The sequence below is a fragment of the Gavia stellata genome, chromosome 14 (assembly GCF_030936135.1).
Source record: "Gavia stellata isolate bGavSte3 chromosome 14, bGavSte3.hap2, whole genome shotgun sequence".
Classification (NCBI taxonomy): domain Eukaryota; kingdom Metazoa; phylum Chordata; class Aves; order Gaviiformes; family Gaviidae; genus Gavia; species Gavia stellata.
The window spans coordinates 9,370,038-9,390,072 of record NC_082607.1 but is presented as its reverse complement, the minus strand read 5'-3'; the positions used below and the strand labels follow the sequence as shown (position 1 = coordinate 9,390,072).

Sequence of the window (20,035 nt, the reverse complement as noted above, 5' to 3'; positions counted from 1 at the left end):
ATTTATCTTGGCAGCTATACCCAAAAACTTCCTTAGTTATCCCTCACATTGTTTTCAAAATTAGCAGCAGAACCACGGTGTGGAGGGAGGCTAAGAAAGAAAAAGAAAGGGAAAAAAAAAAAAACCAACCCAGCGGACTGAAATGCTCCTGCATGACGCCATCAGCTCCAAACCCACAGCCACATCCATGCGCACTCTCAGCACGTTAAATCCGCGATGACTGCCGCTCAAGCATGCTTTGAAGGCTATGCCTAACGCAGACCCTCAGATGACTGGAGCTGAGGCAGATGCAGCCACATTCTTGGCAGGTCTTCCCAGGGTCATCTTTGATGTGGAGAAGTGCTTGGTATTGTTTTCTGCATTGATGTTTGCCCTTGGCACGTGGAAGGCAATGTCCTTGTGCACGGCCGCCTCTCGGCCTGGCCCCACGGCTTGCAACCTGCTGCCTGGACAGCACTGCTTCTTTAGAGGTCCCTCTGCAACACTGAAAGGGCTCCTTGGCTCTTCTGGCTGTTTCTTCGTTGCCCAAGGGCTCCTTGGCTCTTCTGGCTGTTTCTTCGTTGCCCAAGGGCTCCTTGGCTCTTCTGGCTGTTTCTTGGTTGCCCATGAAGCAGCAGCATCTGCCCCCCATCTCCTCTCAATGCATGCAAGCAACACATTTCATTTCTGTCGCTTCCCCGGGAGGGTTTGCTCTTGCCCAAAGGCTGTCCAGCTTTGTTGGATATAGAAACGTGAACTTCTTCCTGAAGAAGGATTAAGGTCACATTCCTCTTAAGTCAAACTAAGGGCAAAGACGACAAAAAGGGAGATTGGACCTTCGGCCTCTCACTAAACTTTTAGATCCTCAAACGGTAATTACAAGGGGCACAATGTTTATTGAAATAGGAGCTCGGTGCCCTAATATTTTTGATGATACAGGCCTTAATTCTTATTCATTCAGTGGTGTTATTATTTTCATCACTGCGTCTCCTATGCTAATGTCTGGTCCACATCCTGCATCCATGCTGGGAAGGGCAGGAGCCCCGGTTCAGGAGATGCAGCTGGAGGGAAGGGAGCTCACGCAGGCCTGCAGTATGTTGGTTTATCCAGGTTCAGGGCTTCACCTTGTGCTCCACGGATGACTCATTAGACACAAGGCAGCTCAGAGCAAAAGGGGTTAAAAAGCCACTGGGCCCCCCTCCAGCTTTGGAGGGGCTGTGGGAAGGCAGTCACCTGCCCCCTCCGCAATTCTCTTCCATAAACGGTTTGAAGAAAATCCCCTCCTTGGCTGCTCTCATCTCACTTCATTAGGGAAGAAACGCCAATACCAAGGAAGCTGAGCCTCCTCCACCCACTGCGAACATCTCCAGCAGCTTCCTCTTGGCTGTTAACATCTCTTGAGGATAGCAGATGAGGAGGTAGATGTATTCCTCATATGAAACTATGCGTTATTTCATACAGCTCATATCCGTGCTTCCAAATTAAACACCATTTCTTGCATACGACTGAAGCTGCTGCCTGTCCTGGACAAAAGACGGGGTTCCCCGGGATGGGCTGGTAGCCCCTTTCCAGCAGCCCAGCCGCTTTGGTGGCAACTGCACCTCGTGTGACTTTCAGCACACAAATGCTTGTCGGGGAGGTGATTCAGGAGCCTCCAGAGCTCCCAGCAGTTCCTCAAACAATCACACACCAGGGCAAGAGGGAAAAGCGGTAAAAGAACATCAAAACAACAGTTCATCAGCATAAATCTCCTGGGGGGGCTACAGAAAACTCTCACCACCACTGCAACTGCAGCGACGTCCCATCCACACGTCCCTGCCTGCAGCTCTGCCGAGAGCCAGTGACACAAAAGCAGGGATTCGATGCCGCGTGGCTGCACACTTCGTCCTTCACGCCTCTCCACTGCCGAACTCCAGCCAGACCTCCCCTCTCAGCCCTTGGGTCAAGCAGGCTCCTCCTGGCCCTACAAAACGCTGTCAGGGGGCTCAGTCCTTGACTTTACCTTCTTCTCCTCCCGCAACAGGGACCTCCATCCCATACCTGTCGTTGACCCTGCACCCAACAAACCCCTGGGCGCTTTGCCCTCAAAGGTGTCATGACCCTCGACTGGGCTGTGGGTTTAATCGCATGTAATTAATTAAGGAAACATCTCTGCAGCTTGAGAACTGCCCACTTGTAGGTTCTCATCCTTTTTCGGTCACTCGGGGCTCTGGCTTGTATTTGCTCCTTTTTTCCACCCCTGGCTGGGGCAGGAAATGTCATTGCTGGCAGCAATTTAACCCGACTGATTCTAGTGCTTTTCAAGGGCTAAGTAGCAAGCGAGCGATTAGGGGGTGGGCAGATTTCCATCTCCCGAAGGCGAGGGCAGGAAGGTCAGAGAGAAAGCACCAGGCGTCAGCAGGCGACAGGGAAGCGCCGGAGGCCCCCAGCCCCTCGCAGCCCACCTCAGACGCAGGACACGTCTCTAGCAGGCAGAAACGGCATCCTGGGTTTTCTTCTCGGATCTGCTGTTCAGGACTGATCTGGAGAATTTTGTGCTTTTGGGGTCCAAAGAAGAGGATTTGAGGGGTGAAGACTTGAGCATCAAAATTGTGGGATGTAGACACAGTTTGAAAAAAGTCTGTGCTCTCTCTCCATTGTGTGTTTGGGCGGCAGCACACGGCTTTGATCCATCCTATGCCGAATTGAAGTTATTTCCCAGCATTCTGGCTCAGAAATCAAGCACACTTGCAGCCTTTCAATATTCTCTCTTCTCTTCCCCCTTTACTCCCAAACTCACACAAGAACAATACCTTTCTAAATGCATCTCCCTAGTGAAGATGTAGAAATGTAGAGGATCATTAAAAAGCCATCAAGGTTGTTCTACTGTAAAGCGCTCTTTGCTCTCCTGATAGCACCCTGGGAAAGTAAAAAGCAGCTGGGTCTTGCAGCAGTTTGTATTTCTCCTCCTGAGGATTTTCAGTTAAACATTTTTAACTTGCTTCTTACAAAATGCATTAAAAATAAAACTAATTTGCATTACTTTAGACATTTTTTCATAAAGAAGAAGGGAAGATTTATCCCTCAAGTTAATCCCTGGTATAAGCAGTCATCTCACTACAGCTCCTGAGTAAAAATAATAAGGAAGCAAAGTCAATACAGTCATTATACAGAGCTCAGCAAAGCCGGGCTAATCTATATGTAACGTGGGAAGCCCAAAAACACAACCGCAAAGCAGCAGGCACAAAAACATCAGCTTTTAAATTCGCATATAGAATTCTGCATTGTGTCTTGCAGAAACGTGTGTTAGATTTCCACTGAATGAGATTAAAACACTATAGAAAAGATTATTATTCCTTCCATTGTTACAACTAAAGCTTAGCTATTCAGCAGCAGGGACTTTTGCTACCACTTCGAAAAGTCAATTTTTTGCAGGATTTCCAGTGCAACTTGTGAAACTGAAGTGGAAAGTGCGCTAACTGTGATGGTCCACGGCACGTGAGCTATTTTTGCAGCTGAGTGGGTCTCTGGGTAACCTTCCACACTTGAGCAATTAATTCTAGAGTTGAAGGCAACTCTACACTCAAGGATCTTCAAAAGGGAAAGAGAAATCACGACGCCACCTCGGGTTCACGACTCTGATTCGTAACAGATGCGGGGACCGTAGCCCTCGTGGTCCCGTGTCAAGTCTGGAGACATTTTGATGAATTCTGAGCAGATGGAGCATAAACACGATCCCTCACCCATGCACGTTTACTGCCTATCAAGTGATTGCACATTCCCAAAAACTGTACTGGGGCTTAGCGGGCAGACCTCCCACTCTAATACTTCATCCACACTCTCCAGCAGTGAAAAGCCTTTTTTCCTTTCTTTCTGACCACAGTACCGACCACAACACTACGCTGCCAGAAACAAGAGTCACCAAATTTGAAACCCCAACCAAGAGGTCAGCAGGCTTGGCCAGTGACCTGACATGGAGACACAACGCTTGGCTTCATCCAGCACCGACCCTCCCTCCCACATCTCCTTCCCACCACAGGACGTCGTCCCTGAGGCTGGAGGATTTTGTGGTCTTGTAAGAGGGACCCCACATGTCACCCATGGAGCTCCACAACACCCATCCTCAACCAGCAGCACGCAGACATGTCTCACACGAGAGTCTTCACTATTAAATGGGGACTCAAGGCATCCAAGGACCTAAACCTGCCACCGCTAACTTACAACTTGCTCCTGGAGCCTGGGTATATTAGTATGGCAACTCTTTCCTTGCTAATATTCTCTGCCCTATCGCACACATGCAGGCTTATCGCACGCTGCTTTTCTCATTTCTCTTCAAAAAAAATTAACATGGAAGCAAATTTTTTTTTTCTTTCCAGAGAGACAGTATTTTAATATTATCCCTGTAAGTCAAAGCAACTTGAACAATTATCTCACTTAATGATGCCGCTTGTGCTGCCTCCAAAATTGCATTCTGCTTCTAAGAGTACCTGAACAGCTATTCTTTTCTCTCCCCACCGCCCGCCCCCCGGCACTTAGGGTGATTCAAACTACTGCCTGCCCTTTCAGCCTGGCGTTTTATTACTCTGTAACCAGGTAGAGAGAAAGTAAACCTCTCTCTGCCTGATTAAATGATTATACTAAATCTTCTATAGCCCACAGGAAAAGAGCTGAGTTTGTTAAAAGGAAATCACTAATATTTGTTATCTCACGCAATCACTTCAAGGGGATTATTGACTATACCCATTCCCTATACCACACAACTCAGACTAAGTTACAAATCTCATGTCAAAAAAAAATAAAAGTCACTCCACTTAAACCACTCCAAAGTGGTTTATAAGAAGAGAGAGGTAAACATTTAAGTGACCAACACATCACATCTGTTTGACCACCCCAAAAAGTGACTTTACCATAAAAGTCTGAGGCCTGACTCATGCCGCGTGTGTGGCACCAAGGACAACTGGCTCCTGCCCCGTGCATACAGCTCCGTCTTACTGTTACCATAAAAGTACTGTTTGCTCATGCTAATAGCCTCTTCCCGCACCTGAGAGCAAGGAGCAAATCATCAGCTGCTCCATAATAGATACCCGCAGCAGCCATGACTCGCTGTAATTTGAAGGCAATGTTAAGAAGATACGGCCATTACACAAGCAAACACGGTTATTTCCACTGCAGAAGGTATTTAATTTCCTGCTCATTGCTGTTCCCTAGACAGGAAGACAGCATCAACCTGGGGAACATCTCTGCTGCTGGGCTGCAGCACTGGATGGTGATGTCCCCAGAACGTCACTCTACCACGCAACGGCACAGCCTACATAGATCGAGTTTGGTCCCACCTGCGCTCAACTACCACCAACGCCTTTAGGTACCTAGTCAGGACAACAGGGAAAGATGCTACCCATCATGGGTCCACGGGACATGGGAATAATCACGAGACGGAGCTCACCGCGGACACTTTGCTCACGACGTCCCTTGCGACAGCGAGGCCCTGCGCGAAGGTGCGGGCGGCCACGAACGCTCGCGTCACTTGTAGCTTGAGCTTCCGCGGCACGTCCCCGAAGGGCTTCAGCTGCTCAGTGTACTTGCTGACGCACTCAAGGTACTCGTCCGTGAAGTGGTACTGGGGGTTGACCAGCCGGAACATGCGCTCCAGCAAGCGCGCCCAGAACTCGTTGAGCATCTCCTCCAGGTTGACGTTGCCGCCCACGTAGTACCGCTTCAGCTCCACGAAGAGGTCCTTGAACAGCTCCGAGTTCTGCATGTATAAACGGCCGTATGTCCGCACAAACATGTCATTCAGCGACTTCTCAGCGTTTTCAAGAAGTTCTTTGAAGAATTCTAGAAAAGAGGAAGAGAACATACGGTAAACACCGGCCACTGGTTGCGTGTTCGCATGCTTCTACAACCACTGCCATTACTTAACTGGAAAATTCAGCACAACGAGACCATCGCCAAAATGAAATCGAAGGTTAAAGGACTCCCTAAAAAATTTCAAATAATTTCTACATCTCAAAATTTTTGATTACTCTTCATAAATCACCCTCCCAACCACTCTCCAGATCAGAAGACTTGACTGAGTGAATTCTCTTTTGATGCAAATCTGAATACCATGACAAAAGTCAACAAAATGGAAAAAAAAAAGCCAGTTTCTAATGTTACCATTCAGCCGTCTTAAAAGAAATCATTTCAAAGCACAAGACTATCGGAAAGCAAAAAGAAAGAGGTGGGTTTTTTGTTAAACAGACGTTTTGCACAAATGGGTCTTTCTTTTCAGTTCTTGTCAATTCATTTTCTGAAATGACCATAAACCAGCCTCAAAAATGAACACATTTTAATACATTTTAAAAGCAAACCCAAAAACCTACCTGCAGGTTCTTTCTCCCGGTCTTGCAAGTTTGTCAGCTCTTGGGCCAGGGCCTGTTTCTAATTATCTAATTGGTCCCAATTACAGACGGGACTTCAGATGTTTGTGGCAGTACAAAAAAACCACAATTAAGCCAGAATTTGCTCAAGATCCAAAGGCTAAACACTTGGCACAAGACTGACAAGAGATTTTTCAGATGACAAAGGACGGACAGGGGCCCTTGGGTTTCATCACTTTCTAAAAGCAAATCCCTGCTTCAGTTCACCCTCCGAGAGCACCAGACAGCCCGGTGCCGGAAAGCGGCCGCTGCCGAAGCGCCGTCACCGCGTCTTGGCAGTGCCACATATGTCTCTGATGCTGATAACGAGCTGACCTGACAGTATCTGGCACGTCAGATGCATCTGCCAGGTCAGTTTAAAGAACATCCCCTGCCAAGCCAGTGTCACCAAAGCCTCGGCACGTGGGTCTAAGCAAAGACCACCCTACTGCAAAGCCTTTGCCTTGGACGTTTGGTGTAGATGAGTTAAATTAAAATAAAAAATAGGGGAGGGGTCCATTAAGTCAACTGCATTTGGGCCATTTTGGAACAAAACTCCACACTACGTGGCCTTGGGAAGGAGCTAAGGAGAGCAAGGGTAGGTGCCGCCGGGACAAACCATCACGTGCCGGCGGTGCTCGCGCCGGGCTGCCGCCCATTTGCTCCAACCCCGCAGGGGACGCTGGCACCCCGGGGCGCGGGCACAGCCTCTCTGCTGCCACGCAGGGCGCAGGCAAGGAAGTGTATTATTTTATGCATGCCACCAGCAATTGAGGATTCTGACCTCTGCTTTCTGTGACTCATATTCAATAAATATTTTTTAATAAAACATGCCTCTGTGGTTTTTTTTAATCCTCAAAGGAGTAATGTTTAGAGCCAGAAGTTGTTAGAAGGGGGGGAGAGGGAAATATTTTGGCCCAGTGTGAATTTAAACCTTGTTAAAACGTATTACAAGTATGCTGAAGTTCAGATTTTCGTCTTCAAAGTGCTCCAGTACAAACAAAGCCTAACACAGAAAATATTTTCTGGAAAAACTGAAACATTCTTTGAGTTCCTGACGAACAAAGTCATGGGGCTCGGGGCCTGACATGGCTGTATATAATGCAGCCTCTTAGGAGCACAAGAGAAATGATCCAGGGAAGAAGAGATTGATTTCAAACACCCGACACGTCCTCTGTCCAATATCAGCAGGAACCTCCACTTTCATTCCCATGACTGGCATTTCCTTTCCAGGAAGATTTTTTTCTGTTGAGTTTATACTATAGAGATTAGCTTGGTGTATATTAATTTCTAATTCACTTAATCATTTTGAAGGCTCACTTCCTTCCTTTGCTCAGACCTTTTAGTATCACCAAATAAGTTGTTTATTGAAATACTTTTGTGCCAGGCACAAGGGCTGGCAGATGCATCAGCAAACTCTTCAAAAAGAATTAGATTTTGAAATTATGTTGATGGGAAATCTATTAAATAGTTCCAACCACCAGTCTAAAGGAACCCAAAGCAATGTTTTAAGCCAGGAAAGTTATCTCAAGTAACACATCCATATTACCATAACCAATTTATTCTCCTGCCCAAACTCATTTTATTGGTTACACTCCAACGTGGAAGTTGAATAAACTGTATCCAGGCTTTAGAGCACTTCATCTCTTAGCAATTTTTCACGTGGGCTAGAATCAGGTATGTTCATTAATTATCCTGAAAAAAACATGCAACCTCATTAGCAGCAAATACCTGTGCACCTGCAGCCTTCCAGCCAGCAGCTTCTCCTTGCCCAAAAGGAAGGTAAATAAAGGAAATGAAAACTTCCCACCAAAACCAGCCACCTCTAAAACCCCAACACAACACTGCTGAAGGAGGCACCACGTACGTGCAAAGCTGTCGTTTCTGCTTCGAGCGCCAGCCAGCATTTTCACAGGCAGAAAGCACCCGTTCTCCAGTGCCACTTTCCAAATAAGAAGGGGAGGAGGGCAGAGGAGACTGTGTCTGCAGCCCAGCGCCAGCACCCACCCTCCTGCCCCGCGACGCTTCCCCGCCAGCACGCGCCTGCATCCCCAAACGGCACCGGATGGGACACCCTGGTGACTGACACCGGTGGCTTGGCCCATGGGTGGCCTCGCTGGCACCTCGGGGCTCCTGGGGTGGGGGAGAGGTTGGGAAGGTGGGGAGAAGGGCTGCGGAGCACAGCACCGAGGGCGAGGGGCCACCCCACGCCAGTAAGCAGGGACGGACCCAGCAGCGGGATGTGCACGGCGACGTCTTCCTCCATGCAATGCACAAGACTCTTAACTCAGTCAGCAGCAGGGATTAAATGATATCTGTAACTACGTATACATGTTTTACTCTAGTCGTTGGCATACTATAAGTCTGCATCCTCAGTTTCTGTCTCCCCGTCAAGAAATCAGCTTGGGCACAGTAAGGAACATTAAGCTTTTCTCGGTGCAAATCATGGGCACAGATATCTGCAATGAAGAGAAGAAAGCCCAAAAGTCCTTTTTATGACTTAAATGCTAATCTGACTAGTAACTCCCTACACCTAATTAGATATTAATTCTCCCCTTCACAGAAACAAGCTGATTAGCAAACACCAACGTAACCCAGCATTAACCTTGCCACCACAAGAAGAAAAATGGCAGGTTCCTCTCCTGCGTCTTGACTGTTTGCTGGGTAAAATAAATGACCACCTTTCATTTGTATTAGAAGTTGACTTGTTCTCAAACAAAGCAAACACACAAAGGCCTCGGTTGCTTATTTTACAGCACTGTAAAAGCACGTTTTACAGCTGTGTTGCAAGCAATCTGTACTCATTAAATTATCACTCTGACAGGCTTCCTGTGAAAAGCTGTCAAACGCAAACATTTTTCACAGACGACAAATCATACTTTGCCGGTGCTCTCCGAGACGCTGCTATCCGGCGGGACGGCAGGCTCTCTTTTCCCGACCAGTTATCTTGTTTAAACTCCCCGAACAAGGGCTGGCCCCTCTGTCGACAAACAGGCAAAAGCACACACAACGCCGGGAAGGGCTTCACAAACTGACCCGCCGGAGCAGCACGTGGCTTAAAGGTCCCCCTGGTTCTCCCAGCTAAGAGCAGAGCGTGGAGAGATGTCCGGGTCACACGGAGAGGACGGACCACAGACAACGCACTGGGCAAAGGCGCCTCAGCCAGCTCTGGTCCAACCTGATACAGGAGCAAGTCCACGTTTTACTGCTTCAACCTATCTCAGCTAAGCCCCGCTGATGCAAAGTCATCTTGTCGCTCGGGGCGATGCTCAGGAGGATGAGCGCAGGGGCGAGGGTGCCAGCGCTGCCGTCCGCAGAGCGCAGCCGAGCTGCCCGGGGGGACCAGAGCCACAAAACCTTTCCTAATGCCAAGCAGAAACCTTAAAATTTATCTGTACCGCAAAATAAATCCTGTGGACACTACGGACTTTGACGCTCAAAGGAGTATGATATTTCCAATGCAATTAACTTTCCGAGATAGAAAAAGCAGTAATCAGCAGTCAGGCAATCTATAGCTCTGGGCTCTGTTTATTCTTTTAACACATTTGAATTTCAGGGTAGAATTTCAATGCCCAACACATGGGTAAAGCCTAGAGATGTCACGGAACGGTAAGAAAGACTGGACGTGACATAGCTGGTATTTCTGCAATAAAAGTCCTGAGGAAAAAAAAAAAAAAGGGAAGAAAAAAGAAAAAAAGAAATCTCTGCTTTTGAACAAACCCTTCCATAAAAGAGCACGGTGGGAAACATAACCATAGTTTCTTGGCAGTTTCCTTTTTTTCAGATAATAAGATGTATTACCTGTTCGCAGCTTGAGGGCAGACCAGCCCTGCCAGTAACCCTGCGTAGGAGAGCACCACACCTCCCCAGGGTGCTTCCACATGACATTGGTTTCCACTGCCAAAATAACTCAAAACTATCTTTCTTCCAAATTGCAGATACATGAGCTACTTGAAGAAACACAATCACTCCACCCACTGCAAGTCACAGGGCAAATCCCACCTCCAGACAATACATCCAATTCCTTGGATTTTTGTACCCAATATTATTTTGATCTTGGATTCATAGGTCTCATCTGAAAATATCCTTTTTTTAAGTAAGAAGGGATGCAACGTTTTCCTATTCCTCATGTTAACATTTTCAGATATATCAAGAGTGGGATTTTCATACAAGAGGGCTTTTGATGAGGAGAGTCCGCTGCTGTAGGGCACAGTCCTACCTAAATCAAAGGCAGCTCCTGGAAATTAGATGAACACATCAAAGGGGCACGTTCCCCTTCACCCACAGGCAGGTTTGGCATTTCCCTATGAATGCTGCTGACAGAAGAAGCAGCAAAAGTGCCTGGCCTGAGCTGCCTCCTGCCACCACCCGCACCGTCTGCCCCTCAGCAGGGCTGAAGCACCGCTGTCCCCTGCCCCACCAGCCGTACCCCCGGCAGGGAGTCCTCAGGGCTGAACCCATAGCCGACCACCGCAGGAGTGCAAAGTTTTGCCTTGAATTTCCTGATCTTCAGGAACGAAATGCATTTATTTCAGAGAAGAATTTCCCGGAGAGAAGCACGGCGCTCCACGGCACCCCGCTTGCTCCTCTTCCAGCAACTGCAAAGAGTCAAACCATGAGCAACCCAGGGCTCAGCACCAAAAAGCCACAGTTTTTAGAGCAGAGAAAGCCTTAACTGCAGTGCAAAAAAGGCAGAGAGTCTTACCCAAGAGCTCAGCAAGGCCGTTGAGCCAACCTGCTCTCTACAGATGCCCATCTGTTGGCCACGTTCAGATGTGCTGGTGTCCCTCCAAAAGGAGACCAGGGCTACCACGCACCTTTCTGCTCCCAAAGGCCACCGGACATACTACATTTCCCATGCACCAGGTTTGCTTAGTTCAGAGCTGTGTTTTCAATTGGCATTATTCTTTTTGAGGTTTCCAAATTAACTAAGCAAGCAGATACCAGGTAGACATGCAATTACTCAACACACCTTAAAAAACGAATAAAACCAGGCTCAAGCACGCAGAGGGAACATGCTGAATTTTTATGGGCACAATTAATTAGTTTCAGATAATTTGCCACCCAGCTTTTCAGGTATACTCTTAATATGTTGTCCAGATGATGATTAATTAAGGACCGTCTGTCTTACCGAAACCTTTAATTTGCTTGTCTGTATAGACAATTACGCTTTCTGGTGTGTACAGGAGAACACTGCCACAAAGAGATTAATTACATTTTCTCATAAAATGGTTTACTCATAAAATGTCCACAAGAGCAAGATGGATTCCCGGATGAACGCTCTTGCCCAAGCCGTGGCCCCGAAGGCTGTGCTGCGGAGGGGCCGGCGCCGGCACCGTCCCAGCGCCTTCGCAGAGGTGCATCTGTGGATGCACACTCCACCCTGCAGCTGCTCCTACCGTGTGAAGCAAAATTCAGTCCAGACAGATAAAAGGAATTTGGAGGAAAAGAGACAAATGTTTCACAGCTCTTTTCACCTCGAAGGTGAAGCCATCCGTAGCCATGCCACCTACTCCAAAGGAAAAAGATTTTTTTTTTTTTTTGTCCTAAAAGTGCCTCATTACTTTTAATATGCCTTCACTTCCTTTATTGCATATCGCGCATTTGTAATTTCCACCAGGGAAAAACAAACCATAGCTTAACAACCTTTTTCCAGAAGTGTTGAGAAACCGATGAACACATAGTGTTAACACATTTATTGAATATGAACTCAGGAAGGGCAGGGCAAATCCACAAGCTGTTTCTCTGTCCTGTTTTCAAACATGTGTTAGCACTTACTGACATGGGAAGAACTCTTCCACAGAGTTTGAAGAAGTGCAGGCTTAAATCATACCAATGTCACAGCAACAGCCCTGACATGTGAACCTTGAGAGAGCTGGGAGGCACAACAACATCTCCCCAAACTTGGCCTGATTAGCGAAAGGTTTCAAGACAATAACAACAACTGGGCTGCAGCCTCATAGGAGAAAAAAACAACCACCAAAAAACAGGATTTCTAGAACTTCTTGTCTCTTGAGTGCCCAAGAACATCATCTGCATCTGCACCCCGGGGCTGGCAGGAGCCCAGAAGAGCAGGGAAGAAGCTAAAACACAGCGCGAGATCACCGCCATCACACTGAGACCAAGCTCGTTAAAGGAATAAGAAGAAACGAAGGAGAAGGGAAAAAACCAGTATGCAGGTTGCCCTCTGTGATTCAAGAATCAAATAGCAGGACATCGCATCCCGCTGCAGGTTAACAGTCATCCCATGAATTAGGAAAGCAGAGGCAGCAGAAACGCCCTTGGTCCCCTCTTGGTCCAGCCTGCTCTGCCACATCCCAGCCGGCAGGACAAGCCCAGCCTTCGCAGCCTCCTCGTTCCCATTTCCAGGGACCATCACTGCGCATGTGTCCCATTCTGGGTCAGCTATAGAGGGTTTCTCCCACTGCTCCCACGCTGCCTCCTCCCCAAGCAGCAGGTCCTTCATTCCCAGCGCTTCCATCCTCCTTGTGACCACGACTCGATGTCCGTCTTCCCCAACGCACCTCCCTTGCTGCTGCTTCTTTTCCCTCCGTGTGCTTGCTCTTCCCTCCACTCCCCCCGCCACCCAATTTTCACTGCACCCCTTCCTCAATCCCAACTGACCTTTCGAACACACCTAGTATTTCTCAGCTGCTTTAGCCTGCTGACCCAGGTCCATTCGGTACCGACACACCAACGTCCCACCCCGAAACAGCAAACATCACCTGCAAAATCTGAAAGCGAGTTCCTTCAGGTTGCCTCCCGCGTACCGCCATTCAGAGGAGCTTTCTGGGACGCTCACTAAGGTATTTCACACGTACATATTTTTCCAAGCCTCCCTTCCGACGACGGCTGTTGCAGAGCTTGAGGAGGACCCACGCTGCTGAACGGTGGGGATGGCTTTCTCGTTCCCGTTACCTCACTTCCCCTCATCTCATTATAGTTGCACCGAGAGCTCTTCCAGCGAGGGCCACCTCTCTTATTTGTTCATCCAACATGCAAACAACTGGACGCTAAGACATTACACCATATTTAACACTAACAAAATAGCTCCAGCTCTGCCCCAGTGGAGTATCACACCCCCAAGCCCACTACAAGACCCTCAAACACCACCAACTCAACGGGCACCCAGGGGAGCAGCTCCCAGGATTTACGCAAGCGATCCGAGCCCACACATAGACTAGGCAGCTCCTTTGTGCAGGAAGGAGGAAAAGAGAGTTAATTTTAACCAGACAAACAATAGCTCATTGACTGGTTGACAGCAATTAGTAACCAGAGAGCACCAGGCACGTTTCCTGCAGCCAAGTATAAAGCATGCTGCGCGCATCTTTGCTTTTGGGGGGGGGGGGAAAGGGTAACAGCAGTTTACCTGTGATCTTAACAGCAGAACTGCTTGGACCTGAGATGGCAGAAGCCTGTTTGATCCCTCCAAGCCCACACACGAAGTGGTTTTGCCCATTGCTCGGTTACAAAATCTAGTCTCTTTCCCCCACTTTGAGATCTCCTCCTTCTGGGATGACTTGACCTCAGGACCTTTCTGAACCTCCCAAAAGAGAGGTCCGATCCCTCACTGTCAGACGAGCATCACCCTTTCTCAGCAAACAAGACTAAAAATCGCAGCGGTTTGCGTACCTCCTTAAAAATCTCCAGATGGAGAGGAGCCAGTTAAAAGAAAACAAAGAATAAACAAACTTCCACTGTACAGACAGCAGAGACAGCAGACAATTTGTTTCATTATTGCTGCAGTGAGTGGGAAAGCACAAACAAGGGCCCACAACTGGGATTTTCTAAAGGAAGTGTGTTCGTGGTTGTTCCCTCCTGCTCCTCCTAAATCTCTCCATCCCCAGCCTGGGCAAGAACAGGTCTGAAACCAAGTCTGAAGGACTGGCTCTCAGCAACCGCTGCTTCTGCACAATTTCAGGGACCTTCCCACCGTTTTCTGTTCTGGTTGGTATACGGTTTGGTGCCATCCCTTTCTGGAGAGGGAAGAACGATGCTGTGCCTTCATCGAGACGTGAGTGGCAGCAGATAGACCGTATGTTTGTCTGTTAACAACGCAGTCGTCATCAGCACGCTCGCCAGAGGACGGGTTGTAACAGTAGAGCTCTCTCCACCACGCAGATCTATTCAGCAGCACAAACACCCCGCGACTCTGGCACAGCAAGCACCAAAGGTCCACCAGCTCTCTGCTCTCAGCGCTCCTGCTGTGCCACCACACCTGGAGCTGCCTCCTGCAGAGATAAATGCACCGGCAGCCAGGACTAGCCCCACGGTCCTGGGTGCCACAGACACGGGGAACCCTGACACACAAGCAGGATGAGGCCCCGGGTCTCTGCTCTTGCAGGCAGTTTCCAATAAAAGAGTTAACGCGAGATGAAGGTCCCCAAAGGGCAGTTATTTTGGTAAGGCGGAGTGCCCCAATGGTCTGCCAAATTCTAACTATAGGAGCGGTGGGCTGGGCACCTGAGGGGCTCGTCTTTCACCGTTTGCCTCCCTCCGCACCACCCAGAGCAGCGGAGAGGAGACCACCGAAAGCTTTCCCTTGTCCCTCCTGTGTCATTCCCAGTTATTAATACTTCCCAGCTACGCATCCCACTGTCCCAGCACGCCTCCCTGCTAACTCCCACGTGGAGACAATGGCTGGAAGGCAAGGGTTATCCCAACAACAAAATCTAAATTCAGAAATGAGATTACAGGGGTTTTCCCTCCCAGTTTCAGCTGTTTGGAAGGTATTTGGCCAATGCCCCCCCTGCCCAGTCACTCGGACCCAGCCGCAACCCAGTTACTGGAAGTAATTCATGCACCCAGGAGTAACACAGGGCTCGCACTAGAAGACCAAGGGCACTAAGGGATGCTTCAAAGATGCAGGCCACGACCACGTTTTATACCTGTGGCTACTCTGCCCAACACAGACACGGAGCCCACAAACAGGGGTCCCTCTCCAGCCCCTCTGCCCGGCCCCCACAGGGCAGGGGGGTGGGTGCAGCATGGTCTCCGGGACCCCTGGCCAGCTCCCGCTGCCTGGGTTCCGTTTCTTTCTGCTTTTTGTCCCAAAGGGGTTTCGTTTTACACTTCTGTATTTGTTTTATCTTAATTGCTAATGGAAAAGTCAGGGGGAGCAGATCGGAAACGGGATTCTCAACATTTAACAGCTTCCCAGATGCTGGCTCGGGCTGCGCCGTTTCGCACAAATCCTTCTGTCGCCGGGGCACTGGGAATGCCAAACCTGCTGCCAGCCCAGCCCGGGGACGGACCATCATGTTCATCTCCTGACATACCACTCCTGTACAAGGGCTGCAGAAGCTTGCTTGCCTTCCCTAAATCCAAAGCGTGCAGAAGAAAGGGACAAGACTCAGTTTAAGTGCAACAGCAGAAGCGCTTGTGAAACGCAGGGGCAGGAGAACAAGCAGCCGCTTGCCGGACTGACCCCGCAGGGCAGAGGCCCAGCGGCCCCTCTGCTCATGGGGGCTGGGGGCTCTGTCTGCCCTAATCACTCTGCAACCAGCCTATTTAAAAAAAAAATAAAATAAAAAAAATTGTTTTTCCCCCCAGAAAAGGCCTGACAACAGTAATGTCTTCCAAGAGATTCAGGAGATGCCTTTAATAAGAAAAACCCAAAAACATCTTATCTAGGAAGCAAGAGAATAGCGGAAATGCCAAAGAAGAGTTATGGGCTATGTCCTGTCCCTGCTCCAATTCCTCAAAACAGCTGAGCAATTTCCCCAAAGCACTACTTGGCTAGCACAGATCCCGGCGTGGAAAACTTCAGCCCGAAAGGGCACAAGAGGTGAAAGTTCAAGTTTAATAAATGGGACCGAGCGTTTATGCAGTCTTAATGTCACCATTAATCCTATTAATGTTACCATTAATCCAATTAATGTTATTAATCCCTGGGAGAGGGAAGGGGAGGACACTAACTGCTGAAGATGAGACAAGGCAAAAGAGATTTTAAAACACACACACCCCCTTTTTTTTTTTTTAAAGCCCTAACTGCTATAACCGCTTCTGTGGCATTACAGTTGCATAGCTTTGTGGCTTTCCCATGGCTGTCATTGTCACGGAGGGAGATGCACACGTGGCCAGAGAATCTCATCCACAAATTTCTCAATGAAGATGGTATACGTGTATCTGAGATCATGTATGCTAGAAAAAAAAGCAAATTTTCACCTTAAAAACATCTAGCAATGGGGAATCCGACAATTCCCAAAGTATTTTTTATTTTATTAAAGAGGCATCTCCCTTACTGCTGAAAATATATCCCTTACTGCCACACTGGGATTGGGCGAGTTGTTTAAATTACAACAGGAGAGACCCCCAGGAGCATACATAGCTGTACCGTAAGCAAATATTTAGACAGGATAAGATATGGGACTCCAAAGCTCCAGTCTTCTCCCAGTGTCTGCAAACTGAACACGCGCAGGAGGATCTGACGCTGTCACATTACGCATTAGGAGCCGAAATGACTTCTGGTCAGCCCTTTGGGGACGGATAATCAGCAGCTTGTTCCACGCTCCCGATTAAGAGGAGATAATCCATTTCTGTGCGGCTTTGGTGTCAGATCAGAGCAATTCTGGCAACGGTTCCAACAGCACACAGCGCTCCGGCAACAGCTGATGCAAACGCACCAAAAGCCACGGGGCATCACAGCCTCCATCTAAAGGACGTGCCGCCACTTCAACTGTCCTTTTGCAGCAGCAACTGCTGCAAAGGTCAAGCACATAAGGGAGGCAGCACGGGTTTTCCTCTCCTCTCGGACCTGAATATCAAGGCTGAGGGATTAGCAGCCAGAGAACCCGCAACGAAGGTTTTGAAAGAGCTGGAGGACACAGTTTGCTGCTTGAGTTGCATCCTGGGGTGGCCTTTCGCAGCACGGGGATGCGTCACCCTGCAAGAGGAGCATTCGTCCCACTTGCTGGGAGACCAGTTAAGTGAAGGGCATTCATCGTCTTGCCTGGTCAGTCCCTCTACACAGCTGTAGCGCAGAGGATTTCTCCTTAAACAGAGGAAGGTGCATGGCTCGTTTTGTTTCAGATTTATATTCATTTGAACGGATTTAGCTACTAGCAATGAGGCAGCCCCAAAGAGCTGCAAATGTTAAAATCAGAGCATGGGCCCCTGCAAAGGAAGAGCTCTGGAAGGGATCCTGTGCTTTTCAAATCTCATCCCTAAAGATTGCGACAAATACGTGAGTCTTGATCATCTCCCTCTCCTATAGGTTGGGCACATTACACCAAAAATTGGGAAGAATTACGTTGGACAAGGAGAACTCGAACGTGAAAGGCAGAAGAGACCACAGCTGACCCGATGACCGAGAACCAGGACCGAAGGAAGGGAACACCGCACCACAAGTGGCCGATCACTCAGTAGGAGGCTCTTAAAAATAAACCAACAAAACTACCACAGCAGTCTCGGGCATGGCACTCCAGAATTTTTGCAGAAGAGTCTGAGAACCTCCCCAGCCACCAGCAAGAGTGCTGCTGAAGAGGGGGTGCCTTCAGCCTCCAGGTGCCTGGGCTGGAAGGAGAGAGGCAGTCATGATTAAAAGTCTTCCAAGAGGCAAATGATGGGAGTGTGGTAATGAGTTAATCTCTGCTTCCACCCCAGGTAAGATTAAAAACAAAATCCCTAAATCAGCTTTGTCTGCAGCAAATGAAGATTGAGATCTGATATTTGCAAACGCTCAAAGACGGGGCCCATTAGGCTTTGGGACAAGCTGAGGAGGTTGGTAATTCTCCTTCATTAGTTTCGTACAGGGCAGAGAAACACCCTTCAGGGACAGGCTGGGCACAGTAAATCCAGCTTCCAGCAACAGGATCACACCATCCCCTTCCAGATTTGCCTGTCAAGGACTCCCAGGGCTAAGATCAGGATGAGACCAGCACAGGGCACGCTGCGAGGGGCTGACGGAAGAGCCACGCAGCACAAACAAAACAGCTCGTACAGGGCTCCCTATCAAAGCTCACCCATTTTGAAGCCTTGTGCTTTGAGAGGTATCCAGCTCAGCTTTGCTTAATATCCCCCTGCTGTCATGCAGCCCTGCAGCCATCTCTCACCCTACAAACGGGCAGACACACCTAGCAATATGACTGCACCACGTCAGGGATGCTAATACAGTGAACCGTGCATGCTCTTTGTTTTCAATGCAGCATTTCAAAAAGCCTCTTCGTTCATTTAAGGTGAAGCAGATGCTGTTCCTCTGGTCTCTTTGAAAGGGCTTATCTATGGGCTGGATTTCATTAAGTGTCTTGTTCTGCATTTAATAAGCTTGCAAGTCTAGACACTTTGGTTCTCTCTCTATCACCCCTTTGGTGTACCAGCAGGTAGAGACAACAGAGGTTAAGAGGGAAATATTTAGCTAGCAGATTTAGATGCTATCAAGATGATTGCGTAATTCCACTTTGACTCACTGCAATTTCATACCCAGGGACTTTTTCCTTCACCTGAGTGCCAATCCCTTTTGAAAGGAAGCGGCTGCTACCTGCTGCAGTTGAGTAGAGGAGGTCCCTGGGAGGTTCAAGGCACAGACTTTTGAGATGTAAGTAGAAAATCCATGTTGAACCAATGACCGAACAAGGGAGAAAAAGGTCCAGAGGAGCTGTGCGGTGGAATTGCCCTCTACTCTCAGATGGCAATGACGATGTACGAGCAGAACAAAAGCCTCAGCAACCCAGTCCACCTGACTCTTCAGATATTTCCATGTGCAACTGGGTGTCACCTCATTCCCCCAGCCGACAAGGACAACCCAGACAGGAGCCTGATGCCCTGCTCCTCCCTCCTGGGGATGCCCAGGCGCAGGGGCCGTAGTGACCAGGAGCACCCAGGTGCCTGCAGAGCCCTGGGGGAACTGCCACAGCCAAGAGCTTAGTAGCAAAACCAAGAGATGCTGCTTGGACCTCAGATGGGTGCTGTGCCCGATGCCCGGGCATCACCTTCAGCCGTTTGCAAGAGGGATGTACCAAGGCGTTCTTGAAAGAAAGGCGCCTGGCTGCAAGGTAGGCAATGCTGGAAGGGTGTGTGCCAGCTGCCTCCGGAGGGAGCTTCTTCCTGCAGCTCCCATGAGCCGGGCATGCCCTGTGGAGACCCAGTCTGATGGGACACTGCTGCAGATCGAAGGGCAATGCCGAGACCAGCCATTTGCTTATCAGTCAGCCGTTAGCGTCACTTGAGCGATGGGAACTCAGCAGAGACTTCGTTCATTTTGCTTCCGACCCTGCATCACACTTGAACCCTCGGCCTCCGCACAAAACCAGCTCTGTATTAACCTGCTGCTCTGCTTAGTCCCAAAGGCTAAGTGACATGGATACAAGTCCTGTTGGTTCACAACGCGCTGGGAAAGACGAGCATTTTTGTGGATCGGGGCTGCAAGATCTGCGCGTTACAGTAACACGTGCTGCAGTGACGTACCAACAAAACTAATCGCAATCTTACAGTAAGAGCAAAATGGTTTTTCAAAAGATTAATCAGAAAGAAGGATCTCTCTCTTTGGGAAACAAGCAGCCATAATCAGCAAATATTTCTCTTGCACAGGATTGCAAAACAAGGCATGCTCTACCCTCTGAGCCATGAGTCATGAACTTCCCCAGCAAAAGGGGAGGCAGAGCAGAACAACTGTATAGAGAGCAACAGGACAGGGATTTTTTACATTTTATCCCAAGGAGAGCAAGTTCAAGGTCTCTGCA

General features: G+C 48.8%; 1 protein-coding gene across 1 annotated transcript in view; it reads right to left on the bottom strand.

Annotated features, from left to right (window-relative positions):
- GPC4 (glypican 4) overlaps positions 1-20,035 on the bottom strand; it is a 70,156-nt gene that overhangs the window by 18,766 nt on the left and 31,355 nt on the right. Inside the window, exon 3 of the mRNA XM_059824422.1 lies at positions 5,402-5,793. Coding sequence (XP_059680405.1) covers positions 5,402-5,793 — 392 coding nt within the window. The remainder of the gene's footprint in view (positions 1-5,401; positions 5,794-20,035) is intronic.